Source organism: Populus alba, chromosome 9 (assembly GCF_005239225.2).
Source record: "Populus alba chromosome 9, ASM523922v2, whole genome shotgun sequence".
Classification (NCBI taxonomy): Eukaryota; Viridiplantae; Streptophyta; class Magnoliopsida; order Malpighiales; family Salicaceae; genus Populus; species Populus alba.
The window spans coordinates 8,964,161-8,983,149 of record NC_133292.1 but is presented as its reverse complement, the minus strand read 5'-3'; the positions used below and the strand labels follow the sequence as shown (position 1 = coordinate 8,983,149).

The 18,989-nt window shown below is 33.4% G+C and overlaps 1 protein-coding gene across 3 annotated transcripts; it reads left to right on the top strand.

Moving 5' to 3' along the window:
- The first annotated feature begins 8,126 nt into the window (after nt 1–8,126).
- LOC118059227 (autophagy-related protein 2) lies at nt 8,127–18,958 on the top strand. Of its 3 annotated transcripts, XM_035072093.2 has the most exons (15): nt 8,136–8,570; nt 8,882–9,987; nt 10,285–10,433; nt 10,961–11,136; nt 11,252–14,395; nt 14,505–14,617; nt 15,100–15,307; nt 15,641–15,754; nt 16,315–16,422; nt 16,524–16,656; nt 17,118–17,323; nt 17,666–17,862; nt 17,979–18,169; nt 18,498–18,537; nt 18,661–18,958. In XM_035072093.2, exons 1-13 carry the CDS (start codon nt 8,367–8,369, stop codon nt 18,049–18,051), a joined length of 5,931 nt encoding a protein of 1,976 aa, XP_034927984.1. In that variant the 5' UTR covers nt 8,136–8,366; the 3' UTR covers nt 18,052–18,169; nt 18,498–18,537; nt 18,661–18,958. The 3 variants fall into 3 exon arrangements, with proteins under 3 accessions (XP_034927985.1, XP_034927984.1, XP_034927983.1); XM_035072092.2 differs by lacking the exon at nt 18,498–18,537; XM_035072094.2 differs by lacking the exons at nt 17,666–17,862; nt 17,979–18,169; nt 18,498–18,537; nt 18,661–18,958 and having other exon boundaries at nt 8,127–8,570; nt 16,517–16,656; nt 17,118–17,134.
- Nucleotides 18,959–18,989: the final 31 nt, after the last annotated feature.

Here is an 18,989-nt window from a genome sequence, read left to right as displayed (position 1 = left end):
TAAGAACAAGGGTTCATTTTACCCTTTTATTCTCGAGAAAATTTAATTCGGGAAAACTATAATATTTTACAAGCTAAACTTGCAATGAGTAGTATCATGATTTTTTTAAAATAACTCTTAGCACTTGTTTTGAATTTGTATTGTTCAATGGTTTTATAGTATTTTTTATAATTATCATCTCTAATATATTAAATTGGATTATTTAATCTAAATAGTTTTATATGAAACTTAATAGTATGTATTTTAATTTATATTGTTTGATTTTTAAAACAAATAGATAAATTTTAATTGTATCAAAATAAAAATTATAGAAGTATTTAAGATACTAAGACATTTTAAATATCAATTAATGCAAGAGCGAAAAATGACAAAATTTATTATAGGTCAAAATCTTTAAGGATGAAACCATTACTATGGGGACAAGTCCAAAATATATAATTTTTTTCATCCTAGTCTCACTTGTTAAGGGCTATGCAGGTCTTTAAATAAAAACATCAGAAAATCTTATTAATACAGGATAAGAAAATAAAAAAATAGCAAAACTATTCATTTTTAAATAGAAAAGCTTAATAATGGTAAATAGAAAAAAATAAAAATCCTAAACTAAAAATAAAAAATATTAAGAAAAATACTTATCTTCCCATAAAACTCGTGCTTCAATCTCTTTGTATTGGATGGACTTCGTTCTCGAATTCAAGTTGTTTGTGAAGCAAAACCTTTTCAATAGGAAATCATTATCCACCATAAAAACAATATAACATGACATTCTTCAAAAAAACCCTCATCGATTGAAAAAATCAGTTATCCTCTTATGGTGGGATGGGTCCCTAACATCTTTGTGTAACTCCGTCTTATCATAAATCTCTAATACTTTTGTACATGTCACATCCATCCTGGATATTTCTGCAAGGATTTTCGATAATAACATAAAACGAAAAAGAACATGGAATCATTTAGCCTTGATATCAACTAGCATGGTAAAAAGTCGTCTAGGAATGCTACGGTGGACTGCACTTGGGCCGGCCATTAGGCATGCCGTGATCGTTCTTCTGCATTAATTCTCATATCATAGCAGCGCTGCATTGCGGGAAATTTTCGGGCACGAAGCAGTAGATTACGCCGTACTGCTGCTGCGAATACAAAACACGAATTAATCAACACTGTTTGGTCGGATCGGTGTTGATTAACCCTTCTCCTGCTTCGTGGAGCAAGATTAGTATGAAAAGGAAAAAAGAGAGAGAACATTTCAACTTACAACGGCCGAGTTTTGCGCACGAATGGGTTACGGCCTTAAAAAAAGTGAGAAAACAATCGAGTTTTTACACGAAGCCGCCGGAGAGTTTCTTGCACGACATTTCCTTTGTCTGCTCACTCTCCCACTTTTATTAAGCAGTAACCCACAATCCAATTGTAGAAGACAAGCAAAAGCATCAAGATGTTTGTTTCTCGTTGTCCTGACACGGCATCTATTCATTTTTAATTCAATTCATTCACGGAGAATGTTCTTTCGAAGTCGAGGCATCAAAGCAAAGCCAAAAGATACCCATTGTTGACTTTTGTTCAGTTACGTGTTTTTGTTTTGCTTAGAGATATGGTTGTTTTTTTTAAAAAAAGATATATTTTTTTTTTAAATACAAATTATATCTTACAAAAATAAAAAATAAATATTCATAAATAAATAAAAAGTCAACCACATTTCTATCCCCAGCATTAGGGTGAGCAAAAAAACCGAAAAAACCGAATAAACCGAAAAACCGAGAAAAAAAAACCCGAAAAAACCGAACCGAAAAAAAAAAACCGATGAAACCGATTATTTTTTTTCCAAAAATGTTCGGTATCGGTTTCAGAAACCAGAACCGAAAAAACCCCAACCGAACCGAACCGGTTCGGTTTGAGGGGTACTATAAATACAAAAAAAATCGCGTCAGTTTTTTTAACCCTAGCATCTCTACTTGATACTTCAGCCGTCCTTGTTCTTCTCCTTCTCCTGAGCCGCTCCCAGCTCCCTCAACTCACAGTCTCACAAATTCACCACAATTTCAAATTGAAATTAATCCATCTCCATCTACTGGACCACAATCAGATCAGCCCCCACCATCTTCAATTCTCCATCTCCATCCATCTCCAGCTACACAGTAAAAGGTTGAGTAGAATTTTTTTTTTTTTACTTTTGTTCTTATTTTAATATGTTCTCCGATTGGACCCCCCCTTTGATTTGAATCACTCGTAGTCTCGTACCAAATATAGAAATCTCTAAAACTGCCTTGGCCCTTAAGGCTACAATGTGAGAATTTTTGTCTGTATATACTATTTGCAAAAGTTCTTGATACATATTTGTCTGTACATATAGTTACAAATCTCTTGATGTGGAAGATATTGATGATCGATTACAAACTTATATATATATATATATATATATATATATATATATATATATCCACAAAGTTTCCATCCTTGAAAGAGATTCGTTGAGATATGGTGGTAACATATTTCAAAGGCAATAGATAAAACACTCTGTCATTCGTCGTATCAAGACTCTTATTGTCCCGTATGCTCTTCGTCTTTCAAGGGTAGCTGTTTGCTCTTTTCATTCAAGTTGCGTATCCCATGAACCTTGTGATGTATGTGTTTCTTTAGTCGTCACAAAATCATAGATTTTAGCAGAAAGAATATTAAACTTAATCGGAAAATGAGAGTCAAGATAAATTATGACCCATCTCAAATAAGAGAAATTAATTGATGATCCTGAGATTATATATATAAAATAAGAGAAATTATATTATATATATATATATATATTTATCCTGCTATTATATATTTATATATATATATATCCTGAGATTATATTATGTTGTAATGCTTGATATATATATGCTGTGAGTTTGTATATTGTAATTATATATACATGTTGAGTTTGTATATATTGAGTTTATTATATATATATATATATGCTGAGTTTGTAATTATAGTGGCTTCTGAATCAGCATTTAGTACATGTGGTCGTGTACTTGATCACTTTCGAAGTTCCTTATCTCCAGCAACTGTTCAAGCACTCATTTGTTGTCAAAATTGATTGCATCATGGATCAATTCCAACTGATATTAGAAGCTTGATAAATGATCTTGAAACCTACGAAAACCTTGAGTCAGGTAATTTATTTTAGAAACTTGCACCTTTTATTTTGTTATTTATTAATTAAATTGTTTGCAATCATCTAACATGTCTAATTTTTTATTTTGTAGAATTTAGTGGAAAGTTACATTTAGTAACGGATGATAATTAATTCAAAAGTTACTTTGATGGTAAAATACTACTTTTTTATTTTTACATATTCTAATTTATTTTATCATGTTATAATTTTAGATCTTGATTTTCAGGTTTTGATGTCAATGGTATTACGGAATCAAAGTGCAATGTTCTTGTCATCTTGATGTGCTTTTTGATTGAGATGATGTGCACACTAAAGATTTATATTTTTTGCATGAAGTATTTTATTTTTTATGACAATGTTATTTGTTGTTTTTTTTTAAGCCCTTTTGAAGGCAATGCTTTGTAATTTTAATTTTAATTTGGTGTGTGTATTATTTAAACTTTGATGCATGAGGAGTCCAAACTCTAAAACATAAATATTAGAAAGACTTGTAACATATTAAACACAATATTAGCACTAATAATTTAATATAAATGAAAATTTAGTGACAAAAATATTAAATATATTATTATAGAATTTTGTAACAAAAATATAAAATATTGACATTAATTATAAACCCATTAGAAAGCCCAAAAAGGCCTTAAAAGCCCAAAAAAGCCTTAAAAAGCCCAAAAAAACAATAATACAGGTTTTTCTGTTAAAAAAACCGAACCGAACCGAAACCATCCGGTTTGAACCAGATCCGGTTCGGTTCCGGTTTGAATTTTTAAGCTTTTTAAAATTTAATTTTGGTTAGTTTTTTAGAGAAAAACCGGACCGAACCGGAAATGCTCACCCCTACCCAGCATCCTTTACATGAGTTTCCAGGCGGCATCTCTATCATAAGGCAGTATTTGTCAGTTAGGGGAAAAAATCAGCTAAACCCCTCTTTTTTTTTTTCCTGATTTTGTCCAGTGTCATCCAACTGGTAGCTTTCTTCAAAAATTTCCTTCAAGTTCGTCGCTCTGGCTTCAAATCTGTCTCCGGTGATGTGTCTTTAATGATGATTCCACGTAGCTATTTTGACAGCTGCTAATATTTGACAGAACCTCTGAGAGGAAGGGGGCGGAAACCATGTATGACGGTAGTGATACGGGTTTATCTTTTCTTCCGTGGTCTCCGATGATGTGTGATTGCTTAAGGTTTTTTTTTTTTTTTTCTTTCTTTTTAAATCTAAATCAAATCAATATTTAGGTGACACTTATGTCGTATCGGTTGACCATTCTGGCATATTGGTTTATACTTGACACATTGTCATGTTATTACCTTATCTAAATCTTATGGCATATTCTGGTTATCTTGACCTGTCTTTGCACATCTTTTTCAGTCGATCCAGTTACAATTAAAAAAAAAAAAAAAACTAAAACAGATAAGTATTTTATTATGGATTATGCACAATGAAATCCATAGTGTAACTGCTATTTTGTTCTTGATGGGCAAGCTTGTGTTTAGAGGTATAAGGGTATTTTTTATTAGGTTTATTGGTAATTATATTAAAAAAAAGGTGTTAATTAGTAATTTCATGTTTTTTTATACAATATAATTATCAAATAACTCTTGGAAAAAAAATTCCTTTTGGTTTAGGGGATTTTCAATTTTTTCATATTTTTTATGCATGTCAACCACTGAAAATAATCTCTCTTTACTACGGATATGGATGCAAAGTCATTTTAGATTTTTTGCTATGTTTTTGTCTTTGTAATTTTCATATAGGGTTAGGGAAAAATCTTCAACAAATCTATATTTAAAATTATGTTTATTATATCCTTATATGATTTACAATTCTTCAATATCATCCTATCAAATTTTTACTAGATTTTCCTCAAGTTAACAGAAACATTGTCAATTTAGATTTTTTATCGTATTACACTGGATCAATTCTCCTTAGATTTCTTTTAAAACTCATATCGGCCTAAACCAAAGGCCACTTGGAATATGGGTCAACCTGTCGAATTGAGCTAAGTTTTTAAATAGTTACTTTCTAGATATGGTGCTTTTAGTTTAATCATTATCTAAAGTCATGAGTTTAAAAAATAGACACTGGTTGGTATCATTTTCTCTACCAATTATATAATTTGAAGTTGTTCGTTTTAAAAAAAATAAACTTTGTTATTTTTTTCAGTTTTCTTTTTCACCAGGTTATCTCTATTTCATAATCTAAAGTGAGAGGTTTATCTGAGTGGTCTTTTTTTTTACATTATCCTTCAAAATTTGATTATTTTTAAAATTAAACTTTGTTTTTTTATATGTTTTTCCTTCTATTGGATTATAATATCTGCATAATATTACTTGCGAGTTTTGACAATTTCACTTGGTTTTACTAGTACTTTGTTTTTTAAAATTTTTTTCATTATTTTTATTTTATTTTATCATTCTACAGTTTAATTCTTGGGTTTACTGATTATTATTTTTTTTCTGGTTCCTTTTCTATTATATTGAGTTGTTAATTGTTTTTCATTCTTTAGAATACAATGACAATGCTTTATCATTGTTTTTTTATACCGTGAAGAAATTGGCCCTGCCAGCGCGACCATCAATATAGTGTAAGAGCTATTTCCCATTCTCGCATAAATTTATATTCCTCAAATCTATCTGAAGATATATATTAAAGATCAATATAAAATAAAAAAAAAACTTTTATACGAGAATATATATGAATTTAGTATTATGGTTTTATATTAATAAACTTAATACGAGTATTGATACACATTAAATAAAAAGAAAATAGTGATTAGAAGTTTCTCTTACTTTTTTTTTTCTTCAAGTCAAGCGAGACTCGAATTTTTAATAAAGTATGAGAAATGAAATAATAAAAAGTTAAGTTTTTTTATTATTTTTATCATAGATCAAATCACGTTTATTAGATTCAAAATAAACGATTTGTATTTATCGAATACTATAAATCATGATAAAAAGAAAACATGAGATGATGCTAATACATTTATATGAGTTGATTATACAAACCTTGAAATTTGAGATCTATTATCATTCACCTCGTGTGATATATAATATTTAGGATTGTAATAATAGTTATTTTTTTAAAATATTTTTTATTTTAAAAAAATATTAAAATACTTTTTTATTTGAGAAGTACTTGTGTGATTTTTAAACTGTGTTTATTATGTCCTTGTATGATTTACAATTCTTCAATATCATCCTGTTAAATTTTTCCATCCAAATGAACATAAATATGTTTTTTATCTTAGAAATTCCCTCGAGCTATAAAAGAATACAATTTAAACCTTTGAAAAAAATAAAAAATTTTATTTTTTAAAATTTTAATAGTCGATTAATTCTAAATGTTTTCATTACTTAAAATATTTTGAGCAATTTTGAACAACTTTTTTATGTATCATTATATAACTCAAATGTATTTCTAGAATAAAATTAATTCTTTTAAAACATATGGAATTTTTTTTAATAGAATAACATATTAAAAAAAATTAGATACTACATAATAATATCGTAGACATAATTAAAAATACAGGGGTATTATTGAAGACTTGTAGAATTATATAAAGATAGACAAAATCATCAACCTCTTGTCTATATTATTGCGATAATGACATTTTTTTTTATATAAAAACTCACTAATTAATTTGGTGAATTTATATTTATACATGCTATTCATTAGTCAGAGTAGTAACTTCTATCATCATCTAATATCAAACCATAACTAGCGAGTAATAAAGATATAAATTCACTTAATTAATTGATTAATTATTTTTAACTATTTTTTTTGTTTTTTTGGTTATTTTTTTTATTTTTGAATGAAAAAATATATATTAAAAGATATAAAATCAAGGTTATTTGGGATACATAGATCCACTTGTATCAAAGATAACTAACATGTCCTGTTGGAAATACCTGCATATTTGTTTTTGCTAATGACAATTATTTGACATTGTAATGAAATGCAGATTCAATAGCTATTTTAATTAATTTTATTAGTTATAAATAAAAAATTTTATACATGTATTTAATTAAATAAATCAAGAATTATATATACCAATAAAATAAAATATTAATAATTTTATTCGACTCGTCATGATTGAATATCTTTTTGTCAAAGCAAAATAAATAAATATGTATGTAGGTGTTATTAATATATTTTTTAATATCAAGTAAAAAATATAATTATAAATAAAAAAATCCATGTTTATGTATAATAAAATAAAATGAAGATCATACGTTTTAATAAAGACATGTAAGATCTCAAATTAATTTTTAACATGATATAAAAATAAAAAAAATATTGCAATTGTTATAGTGAAACACTATTTACTTTTAGTTTTGTATAATATATTTTTGTAAAACAAAAGTGTAAAGAAAAAAAATCACAAAAAAATCACTAAAATAATTTTTTTTATTAAAGAATAATAAAAAAAATAAAAATAATTTAAATAAGTTAAGTGTAGAATGATAAATATTTAAAGTGTAAGGAAAAAAAAACTAAAAACAAACATTATAAAGGAATGAAGATAAGAAAAAAAATATTGATAAATAGGCTAAATATATAATGATAAATATAAAAAACAGAATCTAAATTTTTTTTCTTCAAAAAAACAACAATTTTACTATCACTACAGAACCGTTACAATAAAACAAATTATTTTTTTTAATTATATTATTTTTACAGTGAAAAACGGTTTAGTATGTGTATAATAATACTCTGTAAAAAACCTCAAAGAAATCAGATAATAGGGATTAGAAGATTTTTCAGTTGTTCGACTGAAGGGAGCCTCGGGAGTGTGAAGCTAATCTAAATTTAAATTACCGTTACGTAAACGACTTAAAGCAATTACCGTTAGTACCCTTAGCCGTGCGAAATAGAAACGTGAAACATTAAAAAATGAACTCTATAAACCAAAATAATAATAATAATAATAATAACAAAAACTCCACACGCAACCTCAAAATCCAAGACAAATAAAAAAGAAAAAAAAGACCAAAACACAAACAAGTAGTCGATCAATCAATTTCTTTTTGTAATCTCCAATCATACCCGTCTCTCTCTCTCTCTCTCTCTCTCTAACAAAATCCAATCCTTCTCAAATTATCTCTCTCCTTCTGTCTCTTGATGGAAGATAATTCTAACAATTCATCTTCCATCACGAACCAATCCCCATCCCTAACTTAACAAACCATAATTTACAGCCCAAATTCACAATTCACGATGTTTTCGTGGAATTTTGCGAAATCGGCGGAGGCGGTACTGTCGCGGTGGGCGATGAAAAGGCTGTGCAAGTTTGTATTGAAGAAGAAATTAGGGAAGTTTATATTAGGAGATATTGATCTTGACCAGCTCGATGTTCAACTCGCTGAAGGCACTATTCAACTCAGTGATCTTGCTCTCAATGTCGATTGTCTTAATGAAAAGGTACAATATTTAATTCAAGTTTTGTTAAGCTGCAAAATTTGCTTTTTGAAAGTTTGTTAAGGTAAAGCTTTCAGTTACATGTTTCTTATTATGCTTTTTTATTAATTTTAGCGGCATAAACAGTTGGTTATGTTTATTAGTTGCTTCAAATTAGATGACATTTTAGGGTCCTTTGTTTAATAATTTGTTATATTTGTTTATGATATATATATATATATATAAAATTTTTGGTGTCTGAATTGTTTTTAATTGAGGTTTGAAGGTTGTTTTCTCACTGGAGCAATTTTATTTGTTTGGATTGAGTTTTCTAGTTTGGGGCAGCGGCATCAGTGATGATAAAAGAAGGGTCAATTGGCTCATTGTTGGTCAAAATGCCATGGAAGGGTAAAGGTTTTCAGGTTGAGGTGGATGAGCTTGAGCTTGTACTTGCACCCTGTTTGAAGAAAAGGAATTCACCAGCTGACGACGAGACTAGTAGTTCTAGTCAAGAGAGTAGACATGGGCACAAGGAGGTGGGGAGGTTTGGGAATGAGTTGATGGAAAATGCTCAAAAATCTAGTTTTGTTGACGTTCATGAAGGCGTCAAGACAATCGCTAAGGTGGTGAAGTGGTTTTTGACTAGTTTCCATGTAAAGGTTAAGAAGTTGATTGTTGCATATGAGCCATATTTCGAAAAGGATGAAAAGAAGGTTGGGTGTCAAGAAACTTTGGTCCTCAGAGTACCTGAAATAGAATGTGGAACCTGTGTTTCTGAAGATGCTAACTTAAGTTCTGATGAAAGAGTTGAGAACTTTCTAGGCATAAGTCAGTTAATGAATTTTGTTAAGTTTCAAGGAGCAGTGCTTGAACTTCTCAAAACAGATGGTGTTGACAATCAAAGTTGCAGGCCATGTGTGTCAGATTCAACTTTTAGTGAGCAATTTTCAGGGCACTGCCAATCAAAACCTACAACTCCTATTGTGACAGGGAAAAAAGATGGATTTTCAGGGAATTTAAAGTTAAGTATTCCTTGGAAGAATGGTTCATTAGACATTCACAAATTAGATGCAGAGGTTTGTGTGGATCCTGTAGAATTAAGACTTCAACCAAGCACAATTAAGTGGTTCCTACTTTCATGGGAAACTTATAAGAATATTGATCAGGATGGCAGGGGGGATGCACATTATAAATCAACCGAATCAGTCTACTTTAATTCTTCTTCTCATTTCCATTCTTCGTTATCTATCCCTGGTGTGGTTGCTAATGATAAAGTGAGCCCTGTTCGTGGTCGCTTTACATCTGCCCTTTCTTCTTTCACCGGGAAAGAATCAGTTAGTGAAGCAATGCTACCTGGATCACATCTTATATCTGACTGGGTGGCAAATTCTATTCAAAACGAGAAAGATGGTATCCAAGAAGAATTAGACCTTGGAGCAAGGTTAGTGTATATTTCTTGCTATTGAGTTCCATACACTTTTTTTTATCACTCTACCACATGGAATTATGGTACACAAGCACCTGATCTTCTAAACACTATGGGTGTTTACCAAATTGTACAATTCCCCTAGTACTCTGGAATTTTAGAATTCAGCTTTGAGATATGCTTGGTGAAGAGGATTGTAATTCTGCAAATAAATATCAATCATTAAGTCCATAAAATGTTTTACATCTTTAATTCCACATTGTATTTCCTTTATGCAGTTTTGGTAATCTGAGTTTCTTGGCCTATTTGCAGTGTGGACCAATTTTTCGAATGTTTAGATGGAATGAGAAGTTCACAATCAGCTCTGGGAAGCAGTGGGATGTGGAACTGGACATGTTCTGTTTTCAGTGCATTAACTGCAGCATCCAGCCTTGCTTCTGGATCTTTTCAAATCCCTTCTGGTATGTGCACTTGTTGCCATGGTTAGTCTAAATTATTAAGCGCACCATTTTGTGCATCCATCACTTCCCAAATTTTAGTGCTACGTACATTCAATCTTATCATGTATGTTGCTCCTCATGTAATATCTTGGATATAGCATGTTTCCCGCATTGCCATATTATGATATAACTTTCATTTTCATTTAGAATCTAGTTTATTATTCCATTTGGCATCATATTGTTTCATGGGATGTATCTGGCTTATTAGAACATATACATTCTTAATACATATAAAGTGCATCCATTCAGCTCTTTTGGTTGGTGGACTAATGATTTTGTTGTGTTTATATCTTTTCTTACTAGCAATGACTGTTGTGCTGTTAATGCCTTGCTATAGACACAGGAGATATCCATTGCTATGTTTCCAGTACAACATTTGTATTTGATGATAGTTATTTATCATGATAAGGTTTTCAGACTTCAATGGTATTTTTTTTCAGATATCTGACCAGTACTATATTTTTCCTTTCCTTCTTGACCATTTGCAGAAGACCAGCATGTTCAAACCACCCTTAAAGCGACTTTGGCTGGAGTTTCTGTCTTGCTATCCTTTCAGGATGAAGATCAGGAATATCTGTGTGGTCAAAAGAGTGATCAGAATACTGTTGGACTGGAGATTCGTTGTCTTAGTGCAGAATGCAAAGATATTTTTGTTGTTTTGCAGGTAATATTTTCCTTGAAGAATTAGAATCCTACTATGATCTGCATAATTATTTAATCTTTATTGGTTTTTTATGATATTCCTCTATGCTAACTAGATATTTCGGCAAGGTCAACAGGTTTGTCCTCAAGAAATGAGGTTTGAAGGAACAGTGAAGTGTATTGAGGTTATTGATTACTTGTACGATAAAAATGATGGCAACAGTCAAACTGTTTTGATCCAGAATCTGCAATCTGAAGTCCAAGGTGTTCTCCCTCCATTTCCTCATTCAGATGAATTAGGTACATTAATTGCACCAGGAGTTCCATTTGGAAGTGCGACCAAAATGAAACTGCTTGGTACCTCAGGTGTCACTCGGTGCCAATTTACTGTATATTCTGATTCGTCAGATGGAAATTTTACTGGAACAAAGTCATTCTCATTGCAACTGCCGTTTTTAATATTCTGGGTGAACTTTGCTTCAGTAAACGTGATACTGAATCTTCTGAAGAATGCTGAAAAATCTGTTGAAAGGAGTATCCAGAGGAATGGATTTCCATCTGTCAATAAGAAGCATGAATCATCTCATGGAAATATGAAAAAAGGTTCAAGTTCTAGGGTTTCAACATTGGCCTCTACAGAAAATTTGCAAGGTAGTATATCAATCCTTAAGGCAAGGGTAATACTATGTTTCCCATTTGTAAGTGGTGGAGATATTGGAGGCCACTCTCCCTGGAATCAATTTATTGCTGTTGATATTTGTTCACCGTCGATCTTGGAAAGCCCAACATCGAATTCCAGTTCGTGGAAAAGCCATGCACCAAGGGCCATATGTTCTTTGCATTTGAATGTTAGTAACCTCAAGGTTTACTTGGTCAATCCAGCATGTAATGATGATGGAACTACCTTGTCTACTTTGATGCCAAGGTATAGATTTTGTGCACATCAGATTGTGTCTGTGAGTAATAGAGCTGGTTGCCTATGTACTATTAGTATGCTTTGGCAGGAAGACCCCGTGACTGGTCCTTGGATAGCTGAGAAAGTCAAGTCTCTGGCAACTTCAGAGGAATCCAGGAGCAGGAAAAAAATCAAGGTGAAAGGATATGAATTTGCTAGTGCAACTGCTGCAAAGGATCTAGGAGACATAAATTTGCAAACCAGAGAAGAGTTAATATTGAGCTCTGCATTCTTCTTGCATGTTCATCTGCTTCCTGTTGTGGTTGATCTTAGCAGTTCTCAGTATAGAAATTTGCATTGCCTTCTAGATCAGATGATTAATGGATTATCAGGCATGGCCTGCGATGTAGTCGGTGTTAGGGAATTGTCTCCAGCCAGTCAAACATCAATTCTTGTGAAGTGTGAATCAGTAGATTTTTCAATTAGACCAGATATGAAGGATGACATAAAAAGTTCATTGCAGAGTGAACTTCCTGGATCATGGCATTGTTTAAAACTGAAAATTCAAAAATTTGATATGCTGTCCGTCTCAAATATTGGAGGTATCAGGAGTGCCAATTTCTTTTGGCTAGCCCATGGAGAAGGTAAATTATGGGGTTCCATCACCGGAGTTCCAGATCAAGAGTTTCTTCTGATTTCTTGTAGCAACTCCACTATGAAACGTGGAGATGGAGGAGGTTCCAATGCATTGTCTTCTAGCTTGGCTGGTTCTGAAATTATACACATATGGGATCCAAAGAGCTCACATGATTTTACATCTGTTAGTGTCAGATGTGCCACAGTTATTGCTGTTGGTGGTCGCTTGGATTGGCTGGATGCAATATCCTCCTTCTTCATTTTGCCCTCTCCTAAAGTGGAGAAGGCAAACAATGAAAATCTGGCAAAGGGGGATCTGAATGCCCCTTCTGAAACTTCTTTCATTCTAAAGTTGGTTGATATTGGAATAAGTTATGAGCCTTACTTGAAGAAGTCAGTGGTTAGGGATCTTCATTCCGAGTCTGGCTCCTCATATTCCAAAGAAGAAACAGGTGAGCCGCGCATTGCTTGTCTATTAGCTGCATCTTTGTTTTCTCTTTCCAACACAACAATGGAAGATTCTATTGATAGTGATTACAAAATTAGAGTGCAAGATGTAGGGCTTCTTCTTGGTGCAGCACATGAGAATATTGGTGGCACTCATAGTGTGGAATATCTTCATAAGATGGGTTATGTGAGAGTTGCCCATGAGGCCCTGGTTGAAGCAATTTTGAGAACTGACTGTAAGAATGGCCTTCTCTGGGAGGTAGAATGCACAAAATCCCATATTTATGTGGAAACTTGCCATGACACTACTCGCGGTCTCATGTGCCTGGCTGCTCAATTCCAACAGCTCTATGCCCCTGACTTAGAGGAATCAATTGTGCACTTGCAGAATAGGTGGAATGGTATTTGTCAGTCCCAAGAGAGAAACGAGTTCAATGATGAAGGTCGGATTTCCAATCATGATTGTGCGCCGTCGACTTCCCAAGTTCATGCCCCTACTGCAGATACAAAGAGTAACCTTGGGGTGGTTGGTTTAATGGATGAGATATGTGAAGATGCATTTCACTTGCATGGGATTCAGGCATGCCGGTTTGATTCCAGTGGATCAGAAATTCGTGTTTCACTTGATGAAAGTCTCCTCGGAGAAGCTTGCAGCCTAAGTGTTGAAACTCCTGACTTCTTCTCGAATGATCTCTCTTATGATTGGCCAGTGCCTTTAATAGGCCTGGAAAGTAATCAAACCACATTTCTACAGAGTGGTTCTTTCCCAGAATTTATAGAAGGCTATTGTGTGTCTGATTTACGCCCTTTGTCAGAATTATCCATGGGCAGGCAGTCACCACCTGAAAAACTTAAATGCATATCCAAGAATTTTGGCAATGCAGATCATGGAAGAGGAAATGGTGGATGGTATGGGGATGCCCCTTTGAGCATTGTTGAACATCACATTTCTGGAGCAAGTAGTGAAGCTACCGTGGATCAGGTTTTGGAAGACCAGCTTCCAACTTTGCTTTCTGAAAGATCTGATGATTTTGGGAAGGCCACAGGACGTGTACTTTTTAAGAACATTGATGTGAGCTGGAGAATGTATGCTGGTTCTGACTGGCAGGCATATAGAAAGAATAGTGATCCATCTAGTCATACTTGTGGAAGGGATACGACTGTTTGTCTAGAGCTTGCATTGTGTGGAATGCAATTTCAATACAATGTCTTCCCAGTTGGTGGAGTATGTGCATCTAAGCTTTGTCTCACAGTTCAAGATTTTCATCTTTCTGATAAGAGTAAAAATGCACCGTGGAAACAGGTAATATAAAATTCTCATCCATGATATTTAATTATTTTGTCATTATTATTTTTTTTCTTATAAATGATGTTTGAATTAATATACATGTATGTTTTTTTTGCAATGAAAGATACTTGGATATTATCATTCAAAAGATCATCCTAGGGAATCCACTTCAAAAGCATTCAAGCTGGACTTGGAAGCTGTCAGACCAGATCCTCTAATCCCTCTTGAGGAATACCGGTATGTTTTTCACAAGTCATGATTATTGAGTATTGTTTTAGTAGATGCTTTGATGTGTTACATCTGTGTTTTGGAAAGCATTGTCATACTTTTATCTGAAAAAAAATTTCAACATGCAACGATTGATGTGGATTTTTTTCTTGGATAAGGCTATAGAGAATTTTGGCTGTCAGTGTTCATGACAAGTCAGGAATGGAAATATAGATGTTTTAAGCAATTGTTTTGTTTCATGTGTTTGATTCCTAAATATCTTAATGGGGTTGGCAATCCACCCTATCCTATACATCTGTTCTTTTATGATCTAACTCAAAATATCAATTGCTGTACATATTGGCCCTCTGCATCATTATATCACAATTACACTTCATGAACTAGAGTCAACCTTATAACCGTGGTTTTTATTTTACTTTATTTGTTATAGTGAAACACACTGTTTATAAAAGTGCTGACTCAGTGTTAATCGTCACATTTATTCCTTCCAGGTTACGCATAACTCTCCTTCCTCTGCTATTGCATCTTCATCAAAGCCAACTTGATTTTCTCATTAGCTTTTTTGAGCCCAAAAGCTTTTCAGCAGGCCAGTCTTCGGATCAAGATCAAAACTCAGATGGTGTAAAGACTTCTGCAACAAATAGCTGTAATCTTGCAGGACATACAATTGCAAATGAAGCATTGCTTCCCTTTTTTCAGGCCAGTACAATAGGGACCATGCATGCCATTCATCAAATGACATGATATCATTACATTACATGTCCTTTGTGTTAAGATACCAGTTGAGTGCCGTCATGTGAACTGGCTGGGGAGATGGCTAGCCGCCACTTAAGGGATTGTTTTACTTCCATGCTTATTCTCTGATGGCCTGAATTTTCATTGAAATATTGCATGAAAAAGAAGATGGGTTTGACTATAATAATTGAGATAGGCCACGATTTTCTTGATTGATCTGTTTTCAGTTCTTTATCATATTCCGAGTTTGATTTTTTAAAGTCAATTCTATGTGCTGATCACATTAACTTATTTCAGAAGTTTGAAATATGGCCCATTATTCTTCGAGTTGACTACAGTCCCCATCATGTTGATCTAGCAGCATTGAGCAGTGGGAAGTATGTGGAACTTGTGAACCTTGTCCCCTGGAAGGTGAATATTTTGTTATTTCTTTTGAATTTTATGAGGTTCTGCTAGGTAGTTATTAGTGTTGATGTTTGTTGATGGAAAAAATCAGTTTTGTGGACAAGTCCTGCTTACCAGCTCTGATTATTAGGGTGTTCTTCTTTCCACTCTTGTACATTTGATAACAAGTTTTGTAATTGATTCATCATAAAAAGGACACAAGTAACATTCAAAAGCTTTCCAGCGGGATTGGGTAGGGCTCAAGCTAATTTTTACACCGCGTGTATCTTGCTATCGGTCTAAAATGCCTGGCCTTCTGTTTAGTGCATTTTATGGCCATTCAGTAATAGATAGAGGTCTGTTACAATTTCAGATGGCAGGGATTTTTTGTTCGTAAAAAGATGACATCAGATCAATAGTTCTCACTCAAATATTGTTGTTTTGCATCTCCAATCATTTCCTTTTAAACAATTATTAGAAAAACTATTATTAAGTCAATTCCCTAGACAAAAAAATGCTTCACAAAATATAACTTTTGAGAGTTGCCAGTTGGATGTTCCCATCACTATCAGTAAATTTTGATGCAGGGGGTTGAACTACAGCTAAAACATGTTCATGCCGTTGGTGTCTATGGCTGGGGCAGTGTATGTGAAACAATTATAGGGGAGTGGTTGGTGGAGATCTCTCGAAATCAGGTCTCAGTAACATCAGACATACTACTTATTGGGAACTCTTATGATTCATTTCTTCAATCAAAATGTTTTATGGTATTTATTTATCTCTCTCAAGCTTGTAGATGCATAAAATCTTTCGAGGCCTTCCTACCGTCCGGTCTCTGGTTGCTGTTGGTTCTGGTGCTGCAAAGCTTGTTTCCTTGCCTGTCGAGAGCTACAGGAAGGACCATAAAATAATCAAGGGAATGCAAAGAGGCAAGTCATTTTGTGTTGAACAATTGTTTAGTCTCTGGCAGTAAAATTTGGGTTGTTGCATTATGTTGTAAATGTTACCAGATCATTGTGTGTATTACATGATGACATGAGGTGCTTATATTGCATGTTTGTGGTGAACATCTCTATTTGTCACACACACACACACACACACACATCCTGTCTAATTGGTTCGCTGTTTACTTGCAAGATAAAATTTTGATCATGAAATTTCTGCTAGGTAGCTCAATAATAATAGAGCATGCTAGATCTGACCGGCATGTCATTAATATTACAACTCTTTTGGCGCTTTATTGAATTGTCTCTGTTTCAATTGTTCTATGATACTGTTTTCCTCCTTGACTGATTGTAATTTGTGTTTTTGCATATATTTCTAGTTAGAATGTCATGACCTCCAAGTTTAATACATGAAAGTAATCATTGTTGCTAATTCTCTTTCCCAGGTACAAGTGCATTTCTAAAAAGTATATCGCTTGAAGCTGTTGGATTTGGGGTGCATTTGGCAGCTGGGGCTCATGATATTTTGCTCCAAGCAGAGTATATTCTTACAAATATACCTTCTCCTCCTGTGTCATGGTCTGTACAAGCCAAAACTAAAGAAAATGTAAGATGCAATCAGCCAAAAGATGCCCAGCAAGGAATTCAACATGTAAATTCCTCAACTTGCCTTGCTTTTTACATGGTTGCTCCTTATGCTTTCTGTAACACTTGAAAAATTATATGCTGGTATCATGTAGTTTTGGGTGCATTTTTCTATAGAAATAAACAGATAGGAATTTTACGGCCCTAAAGACCATCATGCATTGGAGTTGGTTTATGATTGCATGGAATGGTGTAAGAGGATGTATAGCTGACCAGACCCAACTAATTTGGGATTAAGGCTTAGTTGCTATAAAGAGCATTATACATCCATATGTTTGAGGAAATAAAACAATGTATCAATGCATGCAGTGTTTGTTCCCCTAATAAAGTTGTTCTCTCAAATCGGCAGGCATATGAGAGTCTCAGTGATGGCCTGGGAAAGTCCGCTTCTGCTTTAGTGCAGACTCCATTGAAAAAATACCAGCATGGAGCCAGCACAGTAAGTGCCCTGGCAACTGCTGTACGGGCTGTTCCTGCTGCTGCCATAGCTCCTGTTTCTGCTTGTGCAGGTGCAGTGCATTATGCTCTTCTTGGCCTTAGAAATAGGTCAGTTCCTCTTACTTTACCTTTTGGTTCTGATTCTGATTAGATCTAGTCATTTTCCAATTTAATGAGATGCAATATTTTCAATCATATATTTACTCTGGTGAGGATGCTTGCAGCCTTGACCCTGAACGCAAAAAAGAGTCCATGGAGAAGTATCTGGGTTCTTCAAAGCCAAATGATTGGGATTGATTGAAATGCCTGAAGAGACCATTGCATGACTACAGGATATAAGTATTCTTGCTGCCCTCTTTACAAGAGAAGGTCACTGGAGATCTTGTTTGTCATCATCATAGCCAACATGTATAAAGTGAGTTGAAGACTCTACCACTTGGTCTTTTTTGAAGACTTTATAACACTAACTAAAATGGATCTTGCTTCAATGGAATGAGAAGCAACCCGTTTATGTCAGTGGTCCCAAGTAAACATGGCATAGAATTTCTGGTTTTGGGATTCTGCTGATGATTATTTAGCTCTGAAGGTGTTGATACCTGTGAATTGTGCTGAGTGACTTTTTCTATTTTTCATTGCTCAAGTATCTATCAAGGTTTAGAATTTAAAATTTTCAGTATCAAACTTCTATATGGTAGTTAGAAATACAAGAAACTATGCTTTGATAAATCCATTGTTTGCTGCAGGGTCTCTAGCAGTGCATAAAATCAAAAGACAAGCATATAGGTTTTTAAACGTTCTCCTTGTTGCAATGAAAAAAGAAAAACAGTCATCCTGTAGGTTATAACTTGTTTATTCCCCAGCCCTCTTGTCCTTACTATTTACTCTGGATTTATTTTGCTGTTGCAGGTGTGCAGTTGACAAGACCATCAAACAGATTCTTTTCCATCTGGATGGCTTGGTAACATTGTACATTCTGTAAGTAGTCACTGATGCTTTTAGGATTTTAGCCATACAGATTGAGAATTGTAACTATAGCCATCCATCCAAATTGGTTAGCGGGTGATAGAGAAAGTTACCCATATTCTTTAATCTCCATGACCACAAGGTATGTTGTTTCTATTTGCTGTAAATAATTCTAGTGTTTTTCTGGGGAAAATACTGTACATAATCCATTTAATGCTTAAAGAATTGCAAGGTTTGATCATTTAATGTAGTCATCCGGTTAAACCTCTTTA